The sequence below is a fragment of the Tauraco erythrolophus genome, chromosome 1 (assembly GCF_009769465.1).
Source record: "Tauraco erythrolophus isolate bTauEry1 chromosome 1, bTauEry1.pri, whole genome shotgun sequence".
Taxonomy (NCBI): Eukaryota; Metazoa; Chordata; class Aves; order Musophagiformes; family Musophagidae; genus Tauraco; species Tauraco erythrolophus.
Genome location: NC_141465.1, coordinates 105,608,184 through 105,635,201, shown reverse-complemented (window position 1 = coordinate 105,635,201; position 27,018 = coordinate 105,608,184). Strand labels below are relative to the sequence as shown.

Here is a 27,018-nt window from a genome sequence, read left to right as displayed (position 1 = left end):
CACTGAGCACTAACTTTCTAGTGTAAATATAAGGACTATTCTGGGTTGGACCAAAAGCTTGTCTTTATTCAGTGTTGCATCTCCAACACTCACCAGTAAACAGAAGAACAGGAAAAAGTGTGATGCTTCCCCCAGCGCTTTCCCAACTTCCAGCCGTCTTCAGATTAGGGGTTTCCTGACCTGGGTGTGGATCTTTGTACACAGCAACTTTCCATTGTCTTCTCTTCAGTGGATCTATCTCATCTCTCCTTGAGTGGATGTTACCTCTCACCACTCACGGTATTTGATGGCAACCTTTGACAAAGCTGGAGTCTTTACTAGGATTTACCTCACACTCATTACTAAGCCCTAATTATCATGAGTTAAGAACATAACTCTTCCTATGAAGACAAATTGTTACTTCAGTGAGGGAGAGAACTGCAAACATGCATTAATTGTCTCACTGAAATGATACATGAATCTTAGGGGAAAACAAGCGTCAAAGACATAGTTTGTAGGGGACTTTGCCTTAGTTTACCTCATGCATTACTCGTAACTTTTTTTTTGTCAGAGAGCAACACCCGACGAGACGCTGCTCAGCTGGTTGCTGAAGAGCTGTACACACAGTGGGGACAGCTGCAGACGATGTGGACAGGGACCCCAGCTGCACGCGTGTCTGAGCCTGCGCTAGTCACGCTGCCCCTAACAGACACGAGAAAGTAAGGCATGAAAGTTAACATCCGCTGGCAGTTAGAGAGCACGTGAAGAGCAGCAAATTTTGTAGGAAAATGCTTTCTATTGTTCTGCTGTGCCAATGGCAATACATGGCTACAGCTGTCGTGCAACCCAAGTCAGAGATGCTCCAGCATCCCATTTTGAGATGGGCAAGCAAGATGTGAGACTCATGAGTGGTTTAGGTCAGCTTAAGGGCTGAATAGTCCTTGTACCTTTATGTGATTGCAAGTTCCATGATTTTACAGACTGCTCTTGGCAGGTGGTCTGTAGACAAGTCAGCGGTCGTGGTTTAAGACGATACCACCTCGCCAGCTGCTTCGCTCCTCTGCTGGGGAGGCATCCACACCTCCTTCACCCCACAGGTCTTGGCTTCAGCTGTTTGTGGCTGTGAACAGAGAGTCTGAGGAGCTGACACATGTTTTATTTGCGTCTCCTGCCTCGCCTTCTAACATCCACTAGCAGGGTGGGACTGACAACAGGCAGCGTCTTAAAGCACTACACCTAAATCTTTCCAGTCCCTCTTAGAGGGACTGCCAGCAAGAGCATGACTCAGGTTCATTATATTTCTTTTACATGCTGGTTTTCTTGCAGCTGTATTGACTGGTGGATATAGACAAAATCACTGACTGTAAAAGAACAAGTGATCAGCTATTGCAAGGTGAGTGGCCTCTGACTCTGGAGCTGCGGATGGGTTCCTGAGCTGATCACATGCACTTCCCAAAATATGGCAATATTACCTGTTGGATTCATTTACTTTGGCTGAAGCCAACAGGTCACCCCAGAAACAAGCACAGCTCAACTCTGTTCAGTAATGTGACACCCGAAGAGTTGTTATTGTCCCACATCTCTGAATTATGAAAGATTTTTCCTGCTTGTAGCTCTTTAAGCTATGAAGTTTATGTTGTCGGGGCACTGAAGGCACTCACAGACACCGCTGGCCCTAACCAGCCTCTTGTCCTCACCTTCACTCCTTCCCATCACCCAGGAGCCCCATTTCAGCCCAGCCAGGGCATGAGCCTGCACATCAGGGCCAGAGCTGTGGTGGAGCTGGAGACAGGCACCACTGCAGTGTCACTGACAGTCCCAGGGGGCTGAAATGGGGTGTGAGGAGGCTGGTCAGGGCCAGTAAATACTATTAGTGTGCTCAAGGCCCTGACATATATCTTGCAGGTCTTGGTGACAAGAACACGTTGATATGAATCTCGTATGGTGAGGAGGAATGGCCACCCTGAACCACATGGTTCATTCAGTTTTCAGAGTAGCAAAGTACTCGTTTCTTGTATTTTAGTAGTGTCTGTTAATTATAGTGCCAAAAAGTAGTATTTGCTCAACTACATCAAAACGTTTTCTCTCTGAGTACATGCAAGTTTAATTATCTAGCCAAGATCTCCACCAAGAAGCTTTATTCATACAGTAAAACGAATCAAACTTCCATGTAGCTCTGTCTAAGAGGCGTTCAATTCCTGAGTGTCTACTAAGACTAATGAAATGTATTACAGAAACTCTGAAAGGCTTATATCATGGATAGGAAGAAATGGGAAAGAAAAGACATCACCATCGTTGTATCTATAAATCCCACCTGGCAGAATGAATATAGATTTATGAATTGGTAAATTGAGTTGTCTCAGTCTGGAGACACTCCAGTTTTTATTTGCAAGTTTTCCTTTTTCCTCGCAAATTACACTGGATGTAGCTGAACAAAGTTCTTTTGTTTGTGGTAATGGTGAGCAACTCCAGAGGTAACTGCAACATGTCTCCCTGGAAGAAATCGGATGGGAATTGCTCTGATGTCCTACCAGGACTGAGTAAGCCACAGCTGGCAACTATGCCCACCTTCCCTGGCGGGTAAAACGAAGTTCTCAGCTACTGACTCTGCTTTAGCAGCTCTCTTGAAGACAGCTGGACGGCTGGATCCAATTCTTCTTCAAGAGAGTGAGCACCAGAGCCTAGAAGCCATCTCTAGCATTAGCAATCTTGACAAACACCAGTCACATCGGTTGAGCCATTTGGGCTTTGCCTGCTCCCGGCTCCTTCTTCTCTTCCTTTGCTGGTAACACTGATGCAGCACACCCAGATAAAGCCGTTGGGAAAAGGCATGGAGGAATGTGCATTGGGAGACGAAACTACTTGGATACGAGAGAGATGGAAATGCTACATTGATCCCTCAGATAAGAACATTTGGCACGCAGCTGAGCGACAGTGAGGAAGAGCATTAGTTTTCCAGATTTTTTTTCATCTCCATCAGGCTGCAAGCCTTGTTTTGCCAGAACTGTGTCTTACAAGTTACAGTCATTTGAATGATATAAAGAGGTGCTGGGGGAAGGCAATTAAAAAGCCGAGCTGCCAATTAGAGGGAAAGACTCTGAAAGAGGTCTATGAAAAGTTTATACATAGCTATAAGGGTCTGTTGCAAAACCTGATGTGCTGTTAAGATGAGTTAGATATGAACATTACATGTTTTCGTAATTTTGGAGTTTTGTTTTTCTTGGATACTTTTTCAGAGAAATAATGCTCTGCTTTCTGCAAGGTGTTAGATCACAGCTCACCACTGTCTACAATTACCTTACATCACCCTCACACATCCTCTTTTCTAGCCTGGAAATGCTAGGTGTGACTTCAAGGCACCGTATGTGACCTGACCTGCAGCGTCCAGGCTACTATTGACCTGGAGGTCCTGGGTCTGTTTGCAGCGTATGCAAGTACCGCCACAGCTGCACTAATGACTGGGGGGGGGGGGGGGTGTTGAAGTAATTTTGACAATTTGGGGACAATTTGTTGGACTGGCAGAGACCATTCGTGCTTTGCATTACAGTAGGTACGACACCCTTGGGACGCCTGCAGCCGCTGAGTGCACAGGCGATACGCAGGGCGTGCTCACAAAGTGCTGGATTTGCTTTCCAGGTGGGGCTGGCTTGCACAGCGTGGGAGCTGAGGGAGGGGCTCAGGGCTTCCCAAAACATCTGGATTTGCCAGGCGCTTGTCGCGCGGCATTCCCCAGGCGACATACAGCGACACTCGGGCAGCCGTAGGGAGCAGGAGGCGCGGGGCAGACCCCTGGCACACTCGCGGCTGGCAGAGCCGCCCGAGGCCGGGTCTGCGGGAGACCCTCGCCAGGGAGGTCACCGCATGGCGCGTTTGGGGGACGAAACCGCAGCTAACGACGGCGCGGAGGCTGAGGGAGCTGCCTGGGGGTCAGGGCAGCCCTAAGCCCAGCGCCGCCCCCGTCAGGGCTGCCCGTCAGGGCGCAGGTGGTGCCCCCGGCCCCCTCGGCAGCACGAGGCCACGGACACACCGCCGCCAGGCCCTCCCCGCCACTCTCGGCTTTTCCCGCAGCCCCGCAACGTTCCGCATCCGGAATCGCGCAGGCCCGGGCCGAAGCGCGAGGCCGGCGGCGCTCCCGCCCGCTCCACGTGCGAGGCCGCCGCCGCCAGCCGGGACTACAGCTCCCAGGATGCAGCGCGGGGGCGGCCGCGGGGGCGGGGCGCTCCGTCCCCGCCGCTCGGTACGCAGGGCGGGCGAGGTGCGGCGCAGCGCGAGGGCTTCGCCGCGATTGGCGGAGCCCGCTTGCCGCGTCACGTGCGCTCGCGGCCGCTCTCCCAGTCACTCAGCAACGGGGCGCGCTCTCGCCCCCCCCCCCCCCCCGCCCTCCTCTCTCCCCCCTCGCGCTCGTCACGGAGCGTCCCGCGTCCCCCCGCCCCCCTCTCCTCCCCCCCCCCGCCCTCCCCTCGCGCGAGCCGCCGGGAGCCGCCGCCAGAGCCGCCTCGCAGGAGCTGGGAGCCGCCGCCGGGAGCCGCCGCCGCCATGGCCGAGAACGCCGCCGCCGCTGCCGCCGGCCTGGAGAACCATCGCATCAAAAGCTTCAAGAACAAGGGCCGCGACGTGGAGGTAGGTGCGGGGTCGGCGGGGCCCCGGCCGGGCTCGGCCTCCGCCTCCGGCGGGCGCGAGAGGAGGGGCCGGGACCGGGGCCTGGCTGCACTGGCGGCGCCGCCGCCGGCGGGCGGCGGGAAGGAGGCGGGGAGCGGCCGCCCGGGGCGGGCGGCGGCGGGTAAAATGCCCGCGGGGTTTTTTTTTCTTCTCCGTCATGAGGGCGCGGCCGGCGGGGGGCGGAGGAGGCGGCGGCGGCGGCGGGGGGAAGGGTTGGCGCAGCCGGGCCGAGCGGGGCCCTGGCGGGCGGGCCCCGCCGAGCCCCCTCCGCTGCCTCCCCGGCTTGCCGGGGTGCGGGAGGGCCCGGCGGGCCCCGCGCCGGCGGCGGCCGCGCTCGGGCAGGGCCGGCAGGCGGCGGGATGCACGGCCCCCTCACCCCCCACTGCCGCCCGCCCCGCTTCCCCTCCTCCCGCCGCGCTCCTTTCTCCCACCCCAGCTGCCTCCCCGTCCTGCCTCCTTCCCGCGCCCCCTCCCCCGTGCTCGGCGGGATCGGGGCTCGGATGGGGTGGACAATGGTGCCGGCTGCCTTTTGTGCCAGCTCCTCTGGGCGGTAATAGCCCTTCCGTCGGGGCGAGGGGCTGCCCTGCCTGTCCTGCCGTGCCCCGCTGTGCCGCTGCCGCACCCGGAGGCCTGTGCTAGTGGTAGGGGCCGCTCCCACACTCTGATCTGCCTTTTTATATAGTGTACTGTGCTGGCTGATTTTGCTCCCTGTGCTGCCTTAAATCAACCTTTTTTTTTTTTTTTTTTTTTTTTTAATTCTGGTAGGCACATAAGTAAACGTCTGCTGGGCGTCTCTATCTAAATCGAGGAGTGGAGTGTGGTGCTTACTAAGGCTAATGGGGTAGTAGTTTACTCCCGCGATTTTGAGGGACGCTGGTTGATTAGAAGCTTGTTCCCTGGAGGTGTTCCAAAGGTGTTCTGAATCTCTGTGTCATTAGCGGGGACATCTTCAATTCTAGTTGCAATCGAAAAGGGACGAAATATTCTGTTTCTGTGACAGGAAAGGAAAGAAGAGGGAGTTGTTCTGAAATCAGACTAGGATTGAAATCGGATTAGGATTTGCTAGCATGAAAACCTAAACGTGAGTCAGATTATTTCGACTTCACCTGAGTGTATTTTCTGTGCTTCTGTTGGATTTTATCACTTAAATTCGCTTCTGTAATCAGTAGGGCTGGAATTTTAGTGCTTTGAAAGCATGTTTTGTACCTTAGCAGAATTCACACCTCTGCTGCTATTGTTTGGGTGGAGACAATTTTATGCAGGTCAGGCTTAGCAGCAGCAGTGTCTTTAAGATGACATTCATGGTGTAAACTAGTCTTAATTTTGGTTTAACTTGGTGACAGTGAATCTTTCTCACAGAAACTATTGCATGTAAAGTGTATGATAACTTTAACACTTCGGGCTAACATTACTAAACGTTAGAAAGTAACTAAAAATTGCCCATCCTTCTGTTTAGCAGTTTCTTTTCCGGGTAAGGAGGAGGCGTGTGGGTTTCTTTTTCCCCTTCTCATCCAGCGCGACTCTTCCTGCTGCTCCTCATTCATTTTGTCCTTGTCTCATCTCCCCGTATCGGTTACTGGCTTTGTTGCTGCTTTCTCAGTCACTGGCCTGAATCCATCAGAGCTCTAAACAGGGAAAGGTTAGATATGTTCATGCCTAGTGTGAACTGATCTGTCATCCATGCTTGCTTATATTATAGCATGCCCGAGACGAGGGGAATTAAATATCTGCCTCTATGGGGGGAAAGAAGGGAATTGATTGCCTAAGCTTAACTGAAATTAGTCATACCAGACCAGTTAAGGTAGCTTAGCTCTCATTTCTTCCTGAAGGGGAGTAATTATTTTGGAATAGGGTATTTGCTGTTAGGGAGAAGTATATCCTCTAGGGTTATCTTCCAGTGTGCTGACTGACTTTCCTTGTGGCTGAGCCTAAGACTGTTTGTCTGATAGCTCCAACAATGTTAATGTGGTTAAAGGTTCCATCCATGCTTTTGAAAAACGTTAAAATCTAAGAAGCATCTTTCTTTTGGAGGCAACAAACAGATGAAACAGAGAAGTATGTAGAAGTTGTATACCCATGGCAATGTGCTAAAATGAAATTTAGATTCATTGAAAGGACTGTAAAAGATTAGAAATGTGTCAGTGTCTTTCAAAACAACTTAATTTGCATTAAATGTCTGAAATTTTCTACTACATCTCCTTTTGGACTCTTTTCTCATCATGATACTTAATTAAAAGTTCATGTTAGAAGTACCCTTTTAAATAAACTTTATCTAACTTAAGTCTCTAGAATTAAAACAGTTTAAGTTTAGTGGAAGATGGAGTGCAGTGGTGCTATATAATCGCCATTACTTACTGTGCATCTCTTGAGATCGTGCTACATAGACTGACCTGCTGGTTGGAAGTTTGTCTGTATTTAGGGAAAGTTATCCGTTCTCCACAAAACGTTTATTTTCTAAATCAGATATTGTATGTAATCCCCAACTGTAAGCAATTAAGTTTTGGTCCCTGTGCTGCAATAAGGAGTTTTACATAGAGATCCTGCCTCCAGTACTTGTGTACCAGAAGGCATCGGTGCTGTCGTTGGCACTGGTATCTACATGTTTTGTCAAATTCATCCAATGAGAAAATAAGTAGTTAGGATGGTGGAGTAATAAATCATGGTCTATATCTAGATTATATCCTTTGGAAAATCTAAATGTTCAAAGCTGTACGCTCTCAAGTTCAGTTTGAAAACAGTGATGTTTGAGTCACCTTCTGCCTGGAGACAGTCACTGCCTTTGAACTCATCAGGCTTGAATACATTCTTTAATAACCTTCCTTTAGCTTCTAATAAATACCGATGAGTTATTAGTGATGCCCTCTGGGTACAGACTCTTCTGGCAGACCAAAATACATACTCCTTTAATTTGTAGTTAACTAATATTTTATTACTGGGTTTGCTAGGCCATATAATCGTCTTTGCTTTTTATTAATGCAACTTTGAGGGAAACAAAAGATGAGTAAGTACAGTTGTTTTATGTTAAGATGGACCTCAGTACCCCATGCAACTTCTTACTATGCTCCTTTTCTGAGAGCAAAGAAACAGATCTGCTGAGCAGAAGTCAAAGCTTCTGACTCCTTCACTTGCACAGGTTCACTCTACTTTTCGTAGTTTCAGGTTGGGGTGGAAATTTCTTACCTTTTTGTTGGCTTCCTCTGTTAAGGAGGTAGAGTTGTGTATATAGAACCGGAATTCTGATTTTGAGATATTAATACTTCCAAAAAGTGTTTATCCCCCAAAAGGGATAATAGTAAAATCAAATGCTGGGAAGGAAGCGTTACTCACTTAATATGAGTTTGTGTTCTTGCTTTTATTAGTGAGACTCTTCTATTTTATAGGTACTGACATGTGATTAGTAGCAGACAGAGCTAACCTGAACCTGCAGAGCTGAGCGATAAGGAGCCCAGACACTAGTGGCTTCATCTGGATGAACAACTGCCAGAACAGTTTCTCCTCACAACCTTTTCAATTTTGTGTTCTCCAGAGATGTGAAAGGGCTTTTTAAATTGTCCCATAAATGAAGAGAAGGCTTTTCTGTGTTGATCATAGGCATGTAGTCTTAAATCTCAGTGGGTTTCTTCTACATGTGCAACACTTATTATTCTAATACAATCGAGGCTTTACAGGACAAGATTAAACAGTTGCAATAACTTAATTCATAATACCACTTGTAACTGCTACGTTTATTTGTTTATATTGACATCTAAGCTAATCTAGCTTTTAGAAAACCTAATTTGAACCTTCTGATTTTCCTGTTTGCAGTTCTTCAGCTTCATTCTTTGCCTAGTAACATCTTCGTTAGACTTTTTTACTCCTCCAACTTCTGGGACCAGAAGTGTTACTTACTCTTTGTTACAGTAGCAGGCACCCATATGTTGGCTCACTGTTCTGGTGTTTAAGGTGACAGATCAAACAATTCAGCCCATTTCTTTTTTTAGGGATTAGTCAGCATCCCTGACTAAAACTGAGGAAAAATTTTTGACGAGCAGAGATGTTATAAGTTGTAGGGCTGTCTGCATGACTTACTGTTATTTCTGTATGGCGCAATAAGGCTGTGTGGTCATGTAATTAGCGAAATGTGTTCTGCATCAAAAGTGAAGTTCCATGTGCACTCATCTAAAAAAAAAAACCAACAACTAATGAGGAGTTTGTGCCTTATAACGTAAATAACTTTTGTAAAAACACTTCAGTGACTGGGATTAAAATTTCCCTTTTGTATTCTTGTCATATTCCTGGTCATAAGTCAAAAGAATACAAGTCCTTGAACTTCTGTTGCTTAGGCCGTAGGATTAACCTCCTGAAATTTGTTGAAGGCTTTTTACCAAAAAGAGGTAGAGCCACTCAGTTGTATTTCACCTACTCCTGCTCTATTTGGTTTTAAACTTCAGAGGTGCTGGCCACTGATGCCTTTTCCCCAGTTACAGTTTTTTGGGGGGCAATTGTATCACCTTTTGGTTTGTATCAATCACCTTTGTGTCCAGGGACTCTGAAGGATCCATTTTTATTCTTTATCTTCAGCATCTCGAGCCCAGATGAGGCAGAGGAAGAAACTGGGCTTATCCCGGATCTCCATCATCAGCTCTAGCAGCTTCAGTGTGCTTTGCTAACTGTGGATCTAGTTCTTGAGGATGCTTGAATTTATTCACGTTTTTCTGTTACGCTGCCATGAATTTTTTTGCAAGCAGAGGAATATCATTCTGGAGAGGCCAAATCTGTACAGTCTTTGGGCATCTGAGAAAGGCGTAAGTTGACTTAAAGCCATGTTCCTGTCAAATGTCAAAAGCTTGTTGCAACGGAGGTACCATAGCTGCGCAGCGGTAATGAACGAGCAGACGTGCTACTACCAGCTCATTTCTTGATCCTGTTCTGTGCACTGACTAGTGTTTTTCTCCCCGTACTCCCCTCAAACTCTACATGGAAAAAATAAGGCTTGTAGCAATCCCAGAAAACCTGTTACTCCCAGCTACTTTACAACAACCCAGTTTCTTTCAGGAGCTCGTTTTTACAGATTGATCAGCTTTCTGCCTTTCACTTTGCTGGCACAGAAACTGATACTAGCAAAAGCAGAAATGGGAGGGAATAGGGCTGTAACGGCTGATTTAGGTTGGTTTATGGTACTCTGGACCTGCTGTCTTAATAGCCTCACTGGCTCAGTGAATATCAGTAGTTTAAGTGAAAGCACAGGTGTCAGGTAGCTTCCTGTAGGGAACTGGATTTACTATAAGATCCAGTACTTTCATGCAGAGTTTATAAGCTCTGACTGTTGCAGCTTTTTTATTACCCTTTCAGGCCAGTATACTCTTGGGAGAATACAGGTGTATGTGTTCATACCTTGGAAAGAATTACATGGGTAGTAAGAGGTAGATGTGCGAAACCTCCTTGGTTGCTATTGCTACAGAGTTCTCCAAACTTTGGTTAGTCTGCAAGTAAATAGTACAATGCTATGAAGTATTTGTGACTCTTGGCAGAAAATAAACACCTAATAAGTCTACTTACATGTACCGCGAAGTTCAAAATCAATTGAATGCATTGCATTTTAAAATGTTTAAAGACACAGATACCTTAGGAATTCATTGTTTATTTCAGAAATACCTGTGGAGAAAACAATTTGGAGATGGCCTCTCATGATGAACATAATCTTCGTAAGCTGATTGGGATCTCGCTGTATTGAGGCCACATTATTGCTGTTTGTTGTTGCGATATACGAAGCCTTAGCTAATCTTCCTGTGATTACAGACTCTGTTTTTCTTCATTCTTGTGTATTTCTAAGACTATAGCAGTTGTTCTGGTGTCTCTAAAGCTGCTTCTATTAAAGCATAGATTTTTAACTTGTAAAGTGGCAAAGTCTGGTCAAAGTTGGTAGCAGTGTAACTGTCATACTGTTAAAGAACATTAAGAGCTCTTCAAGTATTTTTACATAAGTTCTTTGAGGCCTTCATAATATTTGTGCAGTTCTAGCACAAATCCCAGCAGGACGTTTTGTCCTCTAAACTGTGTTATCTGAAAAGATAGCAATTAGGAGGATGTACCAGCTACAAGTGAGTGATCAGTTTTGTATTTATTGTGGGATTGGAAGTGGAATGAGGCATCTAATTTATAAGGTTAGGCCAGAAAAGATGATGAAATGGTTGAAGCTGATGGGGCAGATCATCAAGTAGTAAAGGCAGATTGCCAAGTGAACGGACTTGAAAAAGAAATGTAAAACCTATATATTTTCCAAGAATAAGGTCTATCATTTTTTTCCAAAATACCCAGCACTGTGAAACTGATACTGAATTGGTATTCCTGATTAATTCTGTAACAGCGGAAGCTGTGAGCTTTGCATTCCATTTCACAAAATTTGACATGGGTGGTCAAAAGAGCTTGTTCATTCCAAAAAGCTAGTCCTGCATCAGAACTGGCTGCTCCTTAAGAGTGAGCCGGTTGCAAAGCTCTTCATGTTTCTTCAATTTTCCGCTCCCTAAGCTTCCTGAGCCAGCCCTTCATCTCTGGAGAAGACCAGTGCTGACTCAAAGAGGTTGGTGTGAAGGGGAGAAGGTATACCTTGTCTAGTGATATTTAACTGTTGGATTGTTGTCCCTTCACAGTCAGATTGACACCATTAAATCTGCTGAGAAAGCTCCATATTGTTTCTTCTGGGTCAGCTGACACTTGTCTCCTTTCTCAGGTTAAGCAAATGTTACAGACAGTTTTAAACTTGATTTTGTGTGTGTGTTTAATAAATACAGTAAGTACAAAATAGGAATATATACTATACAAATGGCTGCAGAACAGGAGATGAAATTAATATCTTCCCCACTCAAATACCTATTACTGAATTACTCGTTTCTCCCATATTCTGTCATGTTTGACCAGCTGAGGTTCTCTTCTTGTGCATTTTTAACCTTGGTTATTGTGAGATTCAGTGATAGGTGGACTTCGGAGGTAGTGATGGAATAGGTGATTTGCAAAATCAAGTCAGAGAAATGACTTCTTCATAATTTGACTTGCTAGCCTTGACGGAGATGTATTTTAATGAGTGCTGAAGCCCCATTGCAAACTTGCTGGTGTGGAACATAGTCAAAATTCGTTTGCATGAAGAAAAGGTGGTTAAAGGTGGTCAGACTGGTGCTAGGGTGACTGGCAGCCAGGTGCTCACCTAGCCGGGTGCAGTGTGAGATTTCAAGTTTCCAGTTCTCAGAGTGTCCTAGTCCTTGCCTTTTCTTAGCTACAGTCTAAAGCAGAAAGTTGATGGGATTATGCAGAGAGACATTGTAGCTCTGTCCCAAGTAAGCTTAAGGTCACCCTAACCAGTAGATAGTCTTTGTGTGCAGCTTTTTGGCATCGGGGTCTCTTGCTTCTTTTCATGCATACAAATGTTAGATGCAAAGTCAGTGGTAGTTATTTCTCTGCACCAAAAATCTGACTTGCAGCCAGATATAGAAGGCTTTCCACATCGAGAGAGTCCTGAAATGAGATCGCCCTGCTAGGAGTCAGCAGGAGCCCGTTAACCACTGTTTGTCAGGCGTGCAAGAAGGGTGTAGGCTGGTGATGGGTAGCATTTGTAACACAGAACAAACAGCAGTGAAGAGAACCTTCCAGACAAGGAGTTCTGACACAGGCAATGAATGTGACGGTGCCTTTGAGCATCATGAGCTGCCAGCAGCAGTTCAGAATCTGGCAGTACTGTATTCCCGTGCCCGTTGCCGATAGGGGTATGGCCCACTGTACCTCTGTGCTCAGTGTAAGCTGTGTTTTGGTGGGCCCTACAGCTCTGAGTTCAAAGGAGTTTTGTATTGGTTCTTGTCCATCAAAACTAGACTGCTTCTGGTGGTCTAAGTGACTTTTTTGGGCTAACTGATACCGTTTTTATGGGAGGACGTATAAACTGGAATTTTGAAAAACTGAAGATATGATACCAAAAATGTTCGAACCAAGGAAGCATGGAATCAGGGCTTATGTCACGTTAAAAAGTGAGGTAGAAGCATCTAGAATTCATGATACTGAAATGATTAAATTGGAAGGGTTGCTGACAACGTTCATATAAGATTGTGGGATTTTGCTGGAGTGTATTTTCTAATTCCTGATGCTCCATCTTCTTCCCGGGTTGTCAGCTGGGTTTGTTGTTTTCTTTTGCATCTTGAGCAGAATGATCTCTTCATAGATTTAATTAGGCAGCTAGCACATGCTTAATCTTTTTTTGCCTTTTGATTATATCTTTCAAAAAATAGAAAAAAAGAGAAGATTTCATTTGAGCCATGTAATATTATACCAAAAAAGCTTGCTGCGGTTGAATATAGACTAGCTCTCTAGGGACTTTATTTGTTGTTTTTTATGGTACCATGTGAATGTATGCACATTGCAATTATTGTTTCCCGTTTTATTGATGGAATAATAGAATGTTTTTTTCCCCGACTTCACAGGGTGGTGCTTATAAATATATCATAGAATCGCAGAATGATTGTCTGAGGTACTTTGATATTACAGTTGAAGACTGTTTAAGTATCTGGAAAGGGAGTGTCTTTGTTCAAACACAGATTGCACAAGAAGGTATCTGGCTAGTATTTAGCCTAGTAGGTTTTCTTTTTTTTTTTTTTTTTTCCTAGGGGAAACTAGTATAAATATTTGGTAAGCTTAAGAATGTCTGGTCTTCTGTGGCATTTGCCCCAAAAGTCTGTGAGGCCTTTCTGACCAAACACTTCATTTTGTAATTAGATTCTTGAAAGTGGTTATCTACAATTTTATAAAAGCTTTTACATGTAAAGAATTTTGAGTCTTTATGCTGATCCAAAGATCAAAATTTTAGTCTGATGTTTGCACCTCGTTACCGTGAACAGCCATTTTAATTTTGCTCTGCTGTTTTCTGTTTTCGTGTACTGCACAAAGGTGAAGATGGCATTTTCTCTGTGAAGTATGGCATTAAAAGTGGTGGATTTGGTTTCTGCTAACATCTGTTAGAAAAAAACTGAACCTATACCTCTGAACTGGGGTCATCTAGACTATAGAAGAGGAAAGGGACTCCTACTCCTTTGCAATGGCAATCAACTGTTCTGCTTGAATAGACAGGTCGGTGTACTTTGTATCCTTGGTAAGAGAATGGGAGGAACACTTGCTTGGAAATTCTAGGAGAGGACAGAGGTGGTGGTGTGTCTTGGGAGAGACCAAGGAATCATGTAGGTGCTTCACTTGTTCTCCCTCAAGGAGAGGATAAACTTTGGTTTCTAGGAGATTCTAAAGCATCTGCTACACTGTTCGTGCAATACAGGAAAACAAATATCTTCTTAGTGTTCATACATCTGAATAGAAATATCTGTACTGGCAAAAGCAGATTTCTGAAACTTAAAACCATACCAGATTTCAAATCCTTGTGCGTATTTAGAGTGTATCAAGAAGCCTTAATCTTCTTTTAAAAAAAAGTGTGAATATGAGTCACTTTTAATTAGGCTATTTGATTGTCCGCCGTTCTTGGGGCTTATTTGGCAAATGACAGTATTCAGATAAGGCAGAGCTGGCATCTTTGTAAAAATCAGTATGCCCTTCTGTTTCCAAAAAGTACATGAAAAGAAGAAAGACTTGATCCAGACCGGTACTTTCTTTTGGGCTGTAGCATAAATGACAGAACTCCACAGTTAAGTTCTTCAAGGTGGGCCCTTGTCAAAGTGGAGATAGCAGTGGCTGCATTGCCACCACACTTTGGAACACTACATGGACAGGTTCCTTGCCCTGTTAGGACCACAGGACAAAACAAATGCGTTGAATTAGTTGGTGATCCTTGCTGCCTGCCTGTTAGTCTATGCAGACTAACTGTTGCACAGTGATGAGTTAGCTTGGGGTGTTGTGGGAGTACCTGGGAACTTCAGTTTGGCTTCAGGTGGAGCCCATATGGCTGCATTGCAGTCTTTGGTCTGATGTCAGTAAAGATGTGATTAACAGTGTACTACATCTGCATGGAAATGCTGTAAAACTTCTGACTAGGTATAATGTCCTTGATTCACACAGCAGCAGTAACTGGAAATCTACTAGATTTTGTCTTCCCTCCTCCAGCTGAGTTTTGATGTTGAATAGAGAATTCCAGCTCTTCTTTTATTCTGTATTAAACCAGCAGGTAACATGTTGATTGTATTCTGGCCTGCTTTGTGTCATTCAATATTGGTGCAATTTGTGTTGGATGCAGCCAACTAAATTGCTTCAGGTCCAGTCTCCTGAGGATTGTTTGATATGTCTGTACTTGTAAACCGAGTAATTGGTATATGGAAATTAAAACATGAGTTCTCACATCTCACTTTTTTTCTGGTAGTAGCTCAGTATGCAGGTTAAACAAATCAGAGGGGATATTGGGACCTCAAAGAATATGCTTACAAAAGGGCTATAAGAAATAAACTTAGCAATTGCTTTTCAGCCGAGATCTTTTGGAGCAGTACAAGTAGATAATGTGGATGGGCAGTTTTGTCTGCTTCCATAGGGCTTCCAGGTGAGTCGGCACCATAAGCAACAAAAATTGGAGGCCTGTGGCTTTCCATATTGGCATGAATGTCTGACTTCAGTAAGTCATTACCCATCACTAAGTAAAAAAGTCACAGTGGATATCTCATGCATCCAGTTTGCTGAGAATAGCCAGGTTTAGATACTTGAACTATCTTGCCACAAACTGGCTAACAGAAAGCAGCTGGTATTCTTTTCAGGGGGCCCAAACTGGGGATTAAAAAAAAATAAAAATATAGTGTGGCAGCTCCAACAGCAAGAGAACTAGTTTTCCTTCAGTGGCCTTTATTAACCCTGAGGAACATGAGTCCCAGACAGATTGTGCATAAAAGACAGTAGCGTAAACGCACTCTGCTCTTAATGTACCTGTTACTGCATTAAAGGTTACAGGCCAGAAGCAAACTTTATAGTATTAAGGTTCTGTAGCGCATAGAAGATCTGAACCAAGTTCTAATGCTCTCTGCAAAACAATGGAATGTTTCCCTAAAAGAGGAGTAAATACCTTTTGGATCTAACAGTAATCTGATGAAATAAAACTCTTGGAGTGTCAGGTCAGGGTACAGGCACATTGTAAGTGTATTCGGCTGCTTTGGTAGATCTGTTGCTTGTACTGTGGGATCCATGCCCCCTGCCTGCCTTTCTAACTGAGTCAGCATAATTTAATATGGAGCTATGATAACAAAGCCAGAGGTGAAGTTGTTCTAACTTTGTAGCCTATATGACTGAAAAAACATCACTGTTTTTCTTAGAAGGACAATTTGGAGCTTTATGGCAGTACTTGGTAATTAGGTAGATCTCAAAACTGGGTGTGGGGAAGAAGAGTCTGCCTAGAACATACGCTTGTGGGTGGGGAGGGCTGGGTGGTAATCCATGATGCTTGTAACTAAAGGAATAAATCTAGCAGAAAGAGTTAATTTTCAGTAAACATTTGGTTTAGTTTGTCATGGATGTCAAATCTTTTTGCATCTCCAAAAGAAATAGAGGGGATTAGCATGCACAGTGTCATTCATTTTAGTTCTTTCAGTTGTGATTAAATAGTTGCGTTCAGACCATTGTGATGCTGCCCCAGGATTTTGGTTTAGTAGTCCCAGAAATTTTCCTTCATGTATTATGATTTGCTTGCAACTCTTGGAGTAAGCTATATGCACTTTGAAAGCCTGGACAGGTAGAACAGCAGTGACACTACCTATTAGTGTCCCTTTGTCTCTGTTTTTGGATACAGCCAGCTGTACCAGAAAAAGTAAAACAGAATCATCAGTCTAAGCCTCAACTTTACACGTACTAACAAATCAGATTCCTATGCAAATATGGAATATTTAACTTCTAATGTTAACTAGAGATAGGCAGCTGACAGCTCTAGTTATCTCAACTATTGTATACAGACAAGCGCTTGAATTTTTTTTTCCTGCCCAAAACCAGCCCAGCTCCCAAGGCAGTACTTCATGCTTGTTAAAAGGTGTCAGAGAAGGAGTAAGGAAAAAAGGCCAGTAAAGCAATTTCTAGGGAAGAACAGTGTTTATTTCATCAATGCAGACCTTCTGCTTTCACTGTGTTGCACCCATACCTACATTGTAAAGTATTTAAACTATACTCTAGGGTACGATCATATGCAAGAGGGGTGATATTAGTTAAATCCAGTCCAGCTGTTGGAACTGGGCCAGTGTTTTGCATTCAGGTGGAAGTAGTCTGGAATCGACTTGCAAATGCTAAGCTCTTTGGGTACTCTGTATGTTTAATCAAGCTGCTTTACTACCTCAGCTATGTATTCAGGGTATCTCTTCCCTGTAAGCATGTATCTTCTGGTTTTCCAAGACCAGTTCCTGTAATGTTGAGCAGCAAGAGCAGAAATAAAGAATTTAAATGACCAGTTCTCTTTTAATGAAGTTTGTAGATGCAGAGAAATTAGGATTGGTCAGTGAATTTGTTCTCTCTTTTCAGCTTAATATCAGCTTAATAGCTGAACTTTCAAAAGCAACTAAATGCTTTGATTTTGGTTGGTTTGTGGGTTTTTTTTGTTTATTTTTGTTTTGTTTTGTTTTTTACCAAAGTTCCTGAAAACCTGTCTCTTCGTATCCCCAGAATAGCCAAAACTGACATTGGTGTGTGTGATGTTCATCTTGTCAAGGTGAGCCTGGCTTTCCCACTTCTGTGGGTTAGCTGCAGGCGGATGCATGCTGGTTGGCCTGCAGGAGAGCAGGGGTAGCTAGCTAGCTGCTTGTGGGGTGACTTGCAGGCCAGCCGTACCAGCAATCTTGATATGCTGGCTGGTATAAAAACATCTGTTTTCTGCCTCTCCATGTCTGATATTTTCTGGACTTGCTCCTGTTGCAATGGAAGTGGTGTAAATGTGTTGATTAAAAGATGACGCTCCTCAGGTATCCCACTTAATGAAGTGGCTAGTCTAGGTGAGCACCATGCTGAGCTCCAGATCTCATCGTTACAATGGTAGGTAGATTTTTAGTCATTAAATGATGGTTATACTTTAATCTTCCTTCTGACAGAATTGATATAGCTAAAAATGGTTAAAATGTTCAAAATTCATACCCCTTACTTTTGCAGCATTTGATTATTCTTTTCCTGTACAGAGAAAAAAATATTGTTTAATTGTTAACAATTTAGTTGTTACTAAACACCTTGTACATGAAACTTCATTTTTCATCTCATTTAAGAAATCTTTATCCCAGTGTAACAAAGAGAATGTCATGACTTGAGCTTCTCTCTAGTTGTATCATTTGCACATTTAAGTAGTTCTGGTTTTCTGATTCGTACTGTAACTGGAGATGACTTAATCTTATCAAGTATCCAGAATTTCTGGTCTCTGATATACTTAAGGGACTTTAAAGTGCTTATAATCAATTAAGATTGATTTTTAGATATGAAGTGGAATTTTCAAATTTACGGAAACCCTAAGACTAGTTCCAGTATTTCATTGTGAATGAGACCTAACTTGTGTAAACTAGTACCTATGTTTTAAATAATTGTTTCATAAATAGAAGAACTATTCTGACTGCTTTGTTTCAGATGTGATTTTTGTCCTTTTGAAATAGCCTGAATTTTCTTCTTGTAGTCTTGTATAACTTTCGTAGGGTTTTTGTGTTGGTTTTCCTTTTTTCCCTGGGGAAAAAAAACGCTACATTATGTATTTGCTACAGAGCGTTTTGTTCTAACATAGGTTAGACAGCTACAGCCGTTTGGTTTTGGAATTCCTTGAATATTTTTTTTTTTTTTAGTTTACAGAAGTTATGAGTTACCTTTTCAGGTAGTTTAATCTATTATGCAGTTAAGTGTTGTTTAGGTTTAACAAAGGCTCAAGGAGCCAAAGATTGCAAGACTTAATTCTCTCCTTAGAATCTCAGTGCTATTCAACACTTAGAAGTAATCTTTTTTTTTTGTTTACCAGGAAGGTGTGCATGGGCAGTCTTAAGATATCAAGTAGTAGTGTTGCAGCAATGATACTTGCTCTTTAACATGTGGTGAGCATATTGTGCACCTTTATACAGGGTTTCATAAATGGTATTTGTGAAGTATGTGTGGTTGAGCCAAAGGGTCCCAAATGTTTAGTCACTTAAAAATAATTATTCAAATGTGCTGATGGTAAGGGTTACTGTTAGACTGAAAGTTTGGAATTTCCCAGGGTTGTCTTCAGCTATTGCTTTTTGACATGAAGAGTTTTATGTATAGTTTTGTGTTCTGTCATAAACCAAATATTAATTGAAAATCAGGCAGATGTTTCCCTTCTCCACAGGTGGCTCTGAAATTGAGCATTGAGTTTCTTGTCAGCTTCTGGTTGGAAAGAAGATACCAGAGCTGAAATGCTGATCTGATGAGGGTGGATGTATTATTCTGTGTCGCTTCTACCCATTGAATGTGTGTCAAAGGCAGTTTTACAGGGACGGAGGCTTCTTTGAAGCCTTATTTTGTGCGTTAACTTGAGGCTTGCTTTGTTTTCAAGGTCTAGCATCTCTTAAATCTCTTGTGTTTTTGTCAGCTTAGCATTTTTGTGGTTTGTGTCACCGTGAAACAAGGTTCCCTTGCAGCCCTTAACACGACAGCCCTAACGTGCGTAGTGATTTTCTTTATTGGCATATGAAATTGATTTCAGTTTTGATACTTTGAGGGAACTAGAGATTGCTTTTCTTTCAAGCTGACGGTGTTAGGGAGAGATTCTTGGCATGGAATGCTTTGTATCTGGCTTTGGAAGAGTATTCAGAAATTCAGGGTAGAAATGACAACATTGATTTATCTAACAGCATCTAGTAGGTCTTTTGGGTTTTTTTTCTGGTTTATTTTATAAATTAAAAAAAATGTCAGGGAAATCCAGCTGAACATCTACTTTTGACTTGTAGCAAGACTTATGGTACTTGGTGCATTATTGTGGTTATGTCAGCCTCTCAGACGCACTGGTAAGTAATTGTTCTTCACAGATGGTGAACTGGGGAGAAGACATCTCTTTTTACAAAAGCCTTATGAACTTAAGTGTGGCTTAAGTCATACGCAGCAGTTGAGACGTAATCTTGCAAAGTGTTGTACGTTCTTGTTTCTTAGTAGGACATGCTGACTGATAGTTACTAGCCTCAATTTTTATTTTTGCACCTTGAGTACCGTGTGTTAATAACTCTGTGTTTAGGAGTGGCTCCACAGTTTAGATTCTGCTGGAATAAACTGTCATAATTTTTGAGATTTGTAGGATTTTACCTATGCTGAGTTTTCCCTTTCTGAGATTTAGAGTCTGATTTTATTCAGTGAAATAGTTCAGATTTGTCTCGGGAGTTGTTTTGAGATATGCTGTTTCAGCATCATACGAAGTTACTTCTTTAAGTACACTAAGCTGAGAAGTGACTGTAGTCAGATGCTGTAGATGTCGAACACTATAGTAGATCCATTGGTAACATCTTTATAGGCTTTATCTAGTATTGAATATATAGACTTCAGAAGGTGATTGTCCTCCCAGGCTGAAAGCCGATGATGAATCCATGGGGTTAAGTTGACAAATAATTTGGTCTTTACTCTCTGTTTTCAGCTGACCTATGTTAGCTAGAGAAAACGTTTAACCATTCTACTACTGTATAAATCCCTTGTAAATCCTTATCAGTTCCCCGTGTGTGGAGGCTTGCAGTAGTGTAAAAGTGTGGTATTCTGCTTACAGTAGTAGTGCTTCTGTAAAGGAAGGCTTGCTTAAGACTACTTCTTTTGTATGCTGCTGGATTATAGTATGTTTATTTCTTCTGAGGCTGTAGGAAGGTGCTGATAACCTGCTGTATTTCTATAATGCTTCATCTAAAACACAAGCTTTAAATACCTACTTTTTATGAAATGCCAAATCAGGACAAAAAAAATGTACTGGATCACTTAAGTCTGTTTTTTTTTGGGGGGGGGGGGTGGGCAGGAAATGCCCACGTGTCTTTCACATACAGTCTATCATTGCAACAATTGACGTGTATTTAAGTAGAATTCATGGTCTTAAGTTTGTTGTTATGTAGTGGTCATCTCGTATATTGAGAACATGAAGTGGAACACTAGTGTCATCAGGTTAGAAATGATGTCAGCATACATCTAGCTCAGAGCACTGATCATGATTCAACTATGACAACCAAGTTTGCCTGCCAGAAGGACCATAGGTTCTTTGGGAACTTCAGTCTCATATACCTGTAGGAAGACCTTAGGCCTAACACTGTACTACTGATTCATGGGTGATCCTGGTGACCCCAACGTGCTGAATTTTTAAAGATGCTTTGCTAGCAGGAGATTCTGCAAGACTGGGAGCCCTTAGTTCAATGGAGGCCAGGTAACACTCATCAGTTCTGTGAAGTTGAGGCTAATTGATATCCTCAGTTATCAACCTACTTGCTCTGTGAATGGAGAAGCAGCTTTGGCCTTAGTGATGAGTACTGCCTATTCTGCCTTATAAAGGAGGAAGGAAAAAAAGAAAATGTACCAGAGCTGCTTTGAAACTACATACAATACGTTTAAAAGGAAATACAGAAGAACAGCTAGAAGGGTAAAACCCAGGTAGTATGGAGATTGCCTTAAGACGAGTATTAAAGCTCAAAAAATGTATGCTACTAGTCAGCAAAAATGTCCACATAGTTAATAACCTTTTTTGAAGAATCTTTCTAAAGAGCAGGAGCTCTCTAAATGAGGAAAAGATGGGAGATTCTTGCACATTAGATGGAAAACCATAATGGAATAGTCAAATATTTTGAAGAGCAGGTTGATAAAAACAAAAAACTAGAAAAAAAATATTGAGACAGAATTGTAATAGGGTAGGATCAGTGGGGCTGAAATAATGGAAGTATGAAACAAAGATAAAACCCTAATTGAAAAGCTGAGTGAATTATTTGCCTTTAGAAAGAAGCTTAGAGTCTTCCCAGTAGAGCCTTTATGGATGGATGATTCCGAGTAACTGTCTTTAGTCAAAGCATTGTTAGAGGAGGTTTTAGAGTAAATTGATGAAATGAATAGTAATGCCTTGCCTGGAACTGCACTGTATTTATTTTTTTCTAAACCAAAATATTAAGCTGCTGAACTGTTGAACAGAGCTTATAGTCTCTCTTAAATCTGCCTTGCTTCCAGAAGAATAGTGGTGGCAAATGTTAACTGCTGTCCTCCAAAGAGCTTCAGATTTGGTCTGATTTTTCTGCTAAATAGAAAATATTCTAGAGTACTATCACATAGCTAACAAAGCCAAAAAAAAGTAGAAATAAATTGTAATTAGGAAACAAATTTAAAAGTAAATTGTGCCTTGTATCAATTAAATTATTGAGATTTCAAATCAAACCACATACAGTACTAGATTTTGGGGAGAAAATGCTAATGGACACTCAAGTTAACTGACTTGTCGTGGGATGGGATACCCCTTAAAATCTAAGATAAGTAGGAGGTGGGGCGGTGTTACTAATGGGAAGTTCTATAAAGGACTTTGGTGTCTAGCACATTGAGAATGATCAAGAAAAGGAGGTTTTATACCAAAACATCTGACAACCTTGTCTAACTACATTTTTCCATTGAAATGTGGAGTTATCATGGGGAAGAAGTATTGAAAAATGTTTTTAGGCTATTTAGTGCCCTTAAATTTGATAATTCAAATACAAAATTCTAATATAACGAGAAACTTGAATGACTGGTCTAGCTAGTTACATGCAATGACTTTTCAGGTTCTTCATTTGTCCATTCCCTACCTACCCAGTGTTCTCCCATTCCTCATCAGTCCAGTCCTATCATTGCAGCAGGCTCAAATGGTCACAAGAATCAAATGGTTTAGCAAAATAGAGGGGGAAGGGGGGAAGGAGTACATGTAGCTGTGGTGGATGCTCTAGTGCTAGTGTCCTCTTACTGCAGTGAGGACTTGCTTTGCTTAAAGTGGTGTAGTTCACGCTTGTAGATATAGAAAGAGAATTGTGTCTGTGTTTACATGAGTGAGTTGGTTAATCAAGCAGCAGACAGGAAGACAAGCCTTCCTTACTCTCAAATCAACCTAAAATAATTGAATGAACATTGCTACGCAAACGGGTTTAGAACAGTGAAGCTAAGGTAGTGTTCTAAGCACCGAAACTACATCCTGTATAGATCCATGGTGTGAAGTCTGCTCGTTTCATTTACCTGTGTTTTGAGCTTTAGCGTGTTTGGTGTTTTCTCTGATGGATGATGGGGAGTGCTTGTCTTCTCTGTACTCGTGGTTTTCACTGATACTGTTGAGCTTAGGGAAGTTATTTACCCTAACTCAACAGGAACGTGATAGTAGCAGTGAAGGTCAGTAGCAAGGATAGGACATAGAAAGTATTTTAAAAGGCTAATTTTAGTCAGTGTGGGTGATCTTTCTAGGCTGCCAGCAGTTGTCTAGTCCTGATTTTTCTCTGAATCGCATTCTAATGGTACATATCTTTCCCACTGACTGTAAAACGAACCTAGGGATATTGCCTTCACTAGGCTAAAATTGTTCTTTCTCAATATTTTGATCTCTTTTAGCTAAGAGGTATAGCAGCATTGTAGGGAATGAGTCCTGAGTGCCCAGTATCTTAAAGGAGCTGAGATACATATGGGCTGGTTTTCCTTTACAGTGTTTAGGCTACAGATCCTAAGTAGACTCATAGCCACTGTACTACTTTGTTTCCTTTTGCCACAAGCCTCGCCTGTCTTGTTTGCTTTGAGCTTGGTCATCTTCTGGCACTCGTGGTTGGTTTTGGCCAGATAACTGGCATAGGTTACGTGTTTAGGTTGTGAATGTGAGACTGTCTAACCTGTATTTACTGCTTCTTTTGGTGTGTACATATAAACTCCTGGAAAGCCATGCCAGTGAAACTCCATGGAGAGATCAATGTTTTCTGCCTTTGGGATACCTATTGTGGTTTATGACAAAACTTCCTGTAAGGTGTATAATCTCTAAAAACCAAACCCAGCAAAAACCCAACCAAACCCCTCAAAACAACTTGTGCATCTTGCTAGGAAAGATTGAGTTCTAAATTACACACATTGTTTTCCTTATCTTTTTGATGAATAGCTGCACTTTTGACCGAGAAACAACTCGGCCAAAACAAAACATTTCTTTCTTTACGTACAAATCTGTTTTGTTTTTCATTTACAGACTATGAGAAGACACAGAAATGAAGTTACAATTGAATTGCGGAAGGTGAGTCTGCTTTTATTTATCAACTGTGTTACTTTGCTAATAATGCTCTGGTGTCACTTTGAATGTTCAAAGTCTCCAAATGGGAAAAGGGAGAGTTTTAGCATTTAGAAGGTGCAAATGTTCTTATATTTTGTTTTCTGGAAATTACTGCTTCTGTGCTGTAGAGGGAGTGAATTTTAGGGTCAGATTTTGGTCATATTGGGTAAATGCCAATATAGCTGGGAAGCTCATGACCTTGAGAGGTGATATAGTTCAGTGCTCTGCCTAGGTACAGGATTTGTGCACCCTCATCATTCATAACGTTTCCAACAGCCTTTCTAGACACCTTAAAGGCTTGCTCCTGGAGGGCATTTTCACAAGTTAAACTGCTCTTGGGCAATATGCATAAAGAGAAGGGGTAGACTTTTATCTGCCTTTGAGTACCTTCAATATATTTGAGGACTGATACTGGCCCCTTTAGATTTATCCTGTTGACAAATTCAGTTCTTCACTCTTTCCTTGAACATTCTGTTTCCTAGATTTGACTTGTTGCTACTCCTCAGATCTGAATTGCCTGTATCTTTCTGAAGTGTGGAAATCTGGAAGGATGCAGGCCACAGCTGAGGTTTAAATGGGACAGTGAAAAACAATTGTTAACACAGTATTCCTGTTTATATTGAGTATGTTGTTGACTCACACTTAGTCTGTGATCCATTATATTCTTCAGACACTTCCTATAGTACCGCAAAGCAAGAGTAGTTGTTTATGTTCTCTATTTGCATGGTTAAATAAATGCAGAAGTTTTAAACACGGTTGCTTCTCGGCTTTTGAATTGCGTCTGTTTTTTTCCAGACTTTCTTAATTTGAATTTCCATTCTGCTCCCCAGTATGCCTCAAGGCCTCCCCAGCTTGGTGTCACCCATATTTTCTAATATTTTCATTAACGTCTTGATGGAAGTGTGTGCTTTGAATATAGGCCAAGCTCCTTTGAGTCTCCCATTTGATGCATATCTCCAGTTTACCAGTTGAATCATTGACAGTCTGAGTAGTGCTTCCCTAGGAGTGGACACCTGCCCGGTTTCGTCTACTTTCTTTTGGTTTGTACATAATGGAAAAAAAAAAGAGGACAAAAAGCCTTGCTAAAATCGAAGTGAAGGGTTTGTAAATAGAAGTTGTGTTGATAGAAGTTTGTTTGACTTGGTTTTGAGAAATTTTATCTGCGCTTATCATGTGATTGTGTAGGAGCTACCAAAAAATCTTGTGCTAGTATTTTCCTGGGATCCTTCTGCTCTTTTGAAAAAAAGAGACTTTTAAATTTTTTTTTCAGGTCTTATGACATACAGAAGGTTTTCTATTACAATATCAAAAATAAATATTTGTAAGATTCATCCCGAGACTGTAAGAATGAGTTGAAGAAACCTAATTGGACCCAGATGACTGGGAAAGAAATAATCTTAGTACTTACATGAACATGTGTCATCTAAAAACTGTAAGGTACCAAGTGAAAAATGAAATGAGCCAGTTTTTGCTTAAAATGAGATTCAGGTATTTAATTTTGATATTTGAATTATCAGCAGTTGAAGTTTATGCTGATATGTTACCTACCCTCTCTGTTCAGAACTAGTGTGTTGACTCAGTGTAAAACTCCCTGTATAACTGTGAAATCTGCACTGGGAAGAGTAATTCATAGCACTTGGGCAGTCTGTGCTTGCTAGCAAAGCAATGCTGTGAAAGATGGCTTAGCTAATGCAGCGTATCCTCATACATCTGTTTAAATTGTGAGGCTGCATGGAAGCATTCCAGTGCAGTCTTCGGAGAGACCTTTGCATTGCAAAGAGAATTTTAATTTTAATTTAATTCTCATAATTGATTTTTGTAACAGGTCACAATTTCAAGGCTGCTTTATTACAGAAGCATGGTGGGGAGCAAGTTATACACTTAAGACAAGGCAATGGATTGTCTCTGTGGAAGGAATCTTGTATGTGCCCGTAATACGTGACAAGGAAGAGGAAGCCTTTGAGCTGCTAGTGGCTTTTCACTGAAAACTGCACACGCACAGATCAGTTACACACTTAGAGAAGCCTAAGCACTGGGTGTAGGTCAGGCTGTAAATCAAAAGTGAACAGCAGCTGCAGAATGCTTAAACTCAGGAAGTTGTGTTCTTCTGGAGTGTTTGCTGAACGTCTTCCCCTGCAGAGATCAGAAGAAATCTGCTTTAATAAGGGACTCGCCATGCGTCTGACTCGTTGGTTTGCAACAACTGAACTGGTGCTGATGAGCAACTGGCTTGCTGTGGGAACTCTGTGGCAGATGTGAGGCCATTGCTTCTGGTACAGAATTGAGACTGAAAAGTAAAGCGATATATGTGTTCAGCCTGAAGAAGAGAAGCCTCCAGAGAGAACTTATTGCAGCCTTTCATTATTTAAAGGGGGCTTATAAGAAAGATGAGGACAGACTTTTTAATAGAGCCTGTTACGGTAGGACAAGGGGTAATGGTTTTAAGCTAAAAGAGGATAGATTAAGACAAGATACAAGGAAGAAATTTTTTACGATGAGGGTGGTGAAACATTGGAACAGGTTGCCTAGAGAGGTAGTAGATGCCCCATCCTTGGAAACATTCAAGGTCAGGTTGGACGCTGCTCTGAGCAAGCTGATCTAGTGGAAGATGTCCCTACTTGTTGCAGGGAGACTGGTATAGATGACCTTTAAAGCTCCCTTCCAACCCAAACTAGTCTATGATTCTTTGATATTTTATTAGGCTCCAGCAATGGAAAGAATAAACTGTAGTTTCATTGCTTCAGTCTTCGTCTTTATGGCTAACACTATCCGTATTAGCACAAGTATTCCAAATTCAGGAAATGTTTGTGTTGGCATTACCTTGCTAATCCATCAATGCCTCTTCAAAACAAAGAGATGTCTTCCTTTTATCCTGGCTATCCAGATGCTGAGTGTACACCTGGCTTTAGAAGAAAACAGGCAAATTGAGCATATTCTTGATCTGTATGGTTGAAGCGCTGCATAGTCATGGATTTGTCATTTGAATCAACTTTTGTATAAGTATTAAATGAATGGATCTGATGAAGTTGCTTACATCTCTGTTTTGTAAGATGGAATAAATAAAAAAAATCACAGCTTTGAACAGTAGTAAACAATTTCTGCATGCATTATGTGAGGTGTTTATTCTTTTGAGATTACAGACATCAAGGTACATTTGCAACTCATTCTGTGTTTCAAGGATATATTATCTCTATTCACTGTCTTCACACCGTGCC

General features: G+C 42.3%; 1 protein-coding gene across 1 annotated transcript in view; it reads left to right on the top strand.

The window, feature by feature from the left end:
• Positions 1–4,515: 4,515 nt before the first annotated feature.
• KPNA3 (karyopherin subunit alpha 3) overlaps positions 4,516–27,018 on the top strand; it is a 51,901-nt gene continuing 29,398 nt past the window's right edge. The window contains exons 1-2 of the mRNA XM_086620729.1: positions 4,516–4,599; positions 23,723–23,767. Coding sequence (XP_086476855.1) covers positions 4,516–4,599; positions 23,723–23,767 — 129 coding nt within the window. The remainder of the gene's footprint in view (positions 4,600–23,722; positions 23,768–27,018) is intronic.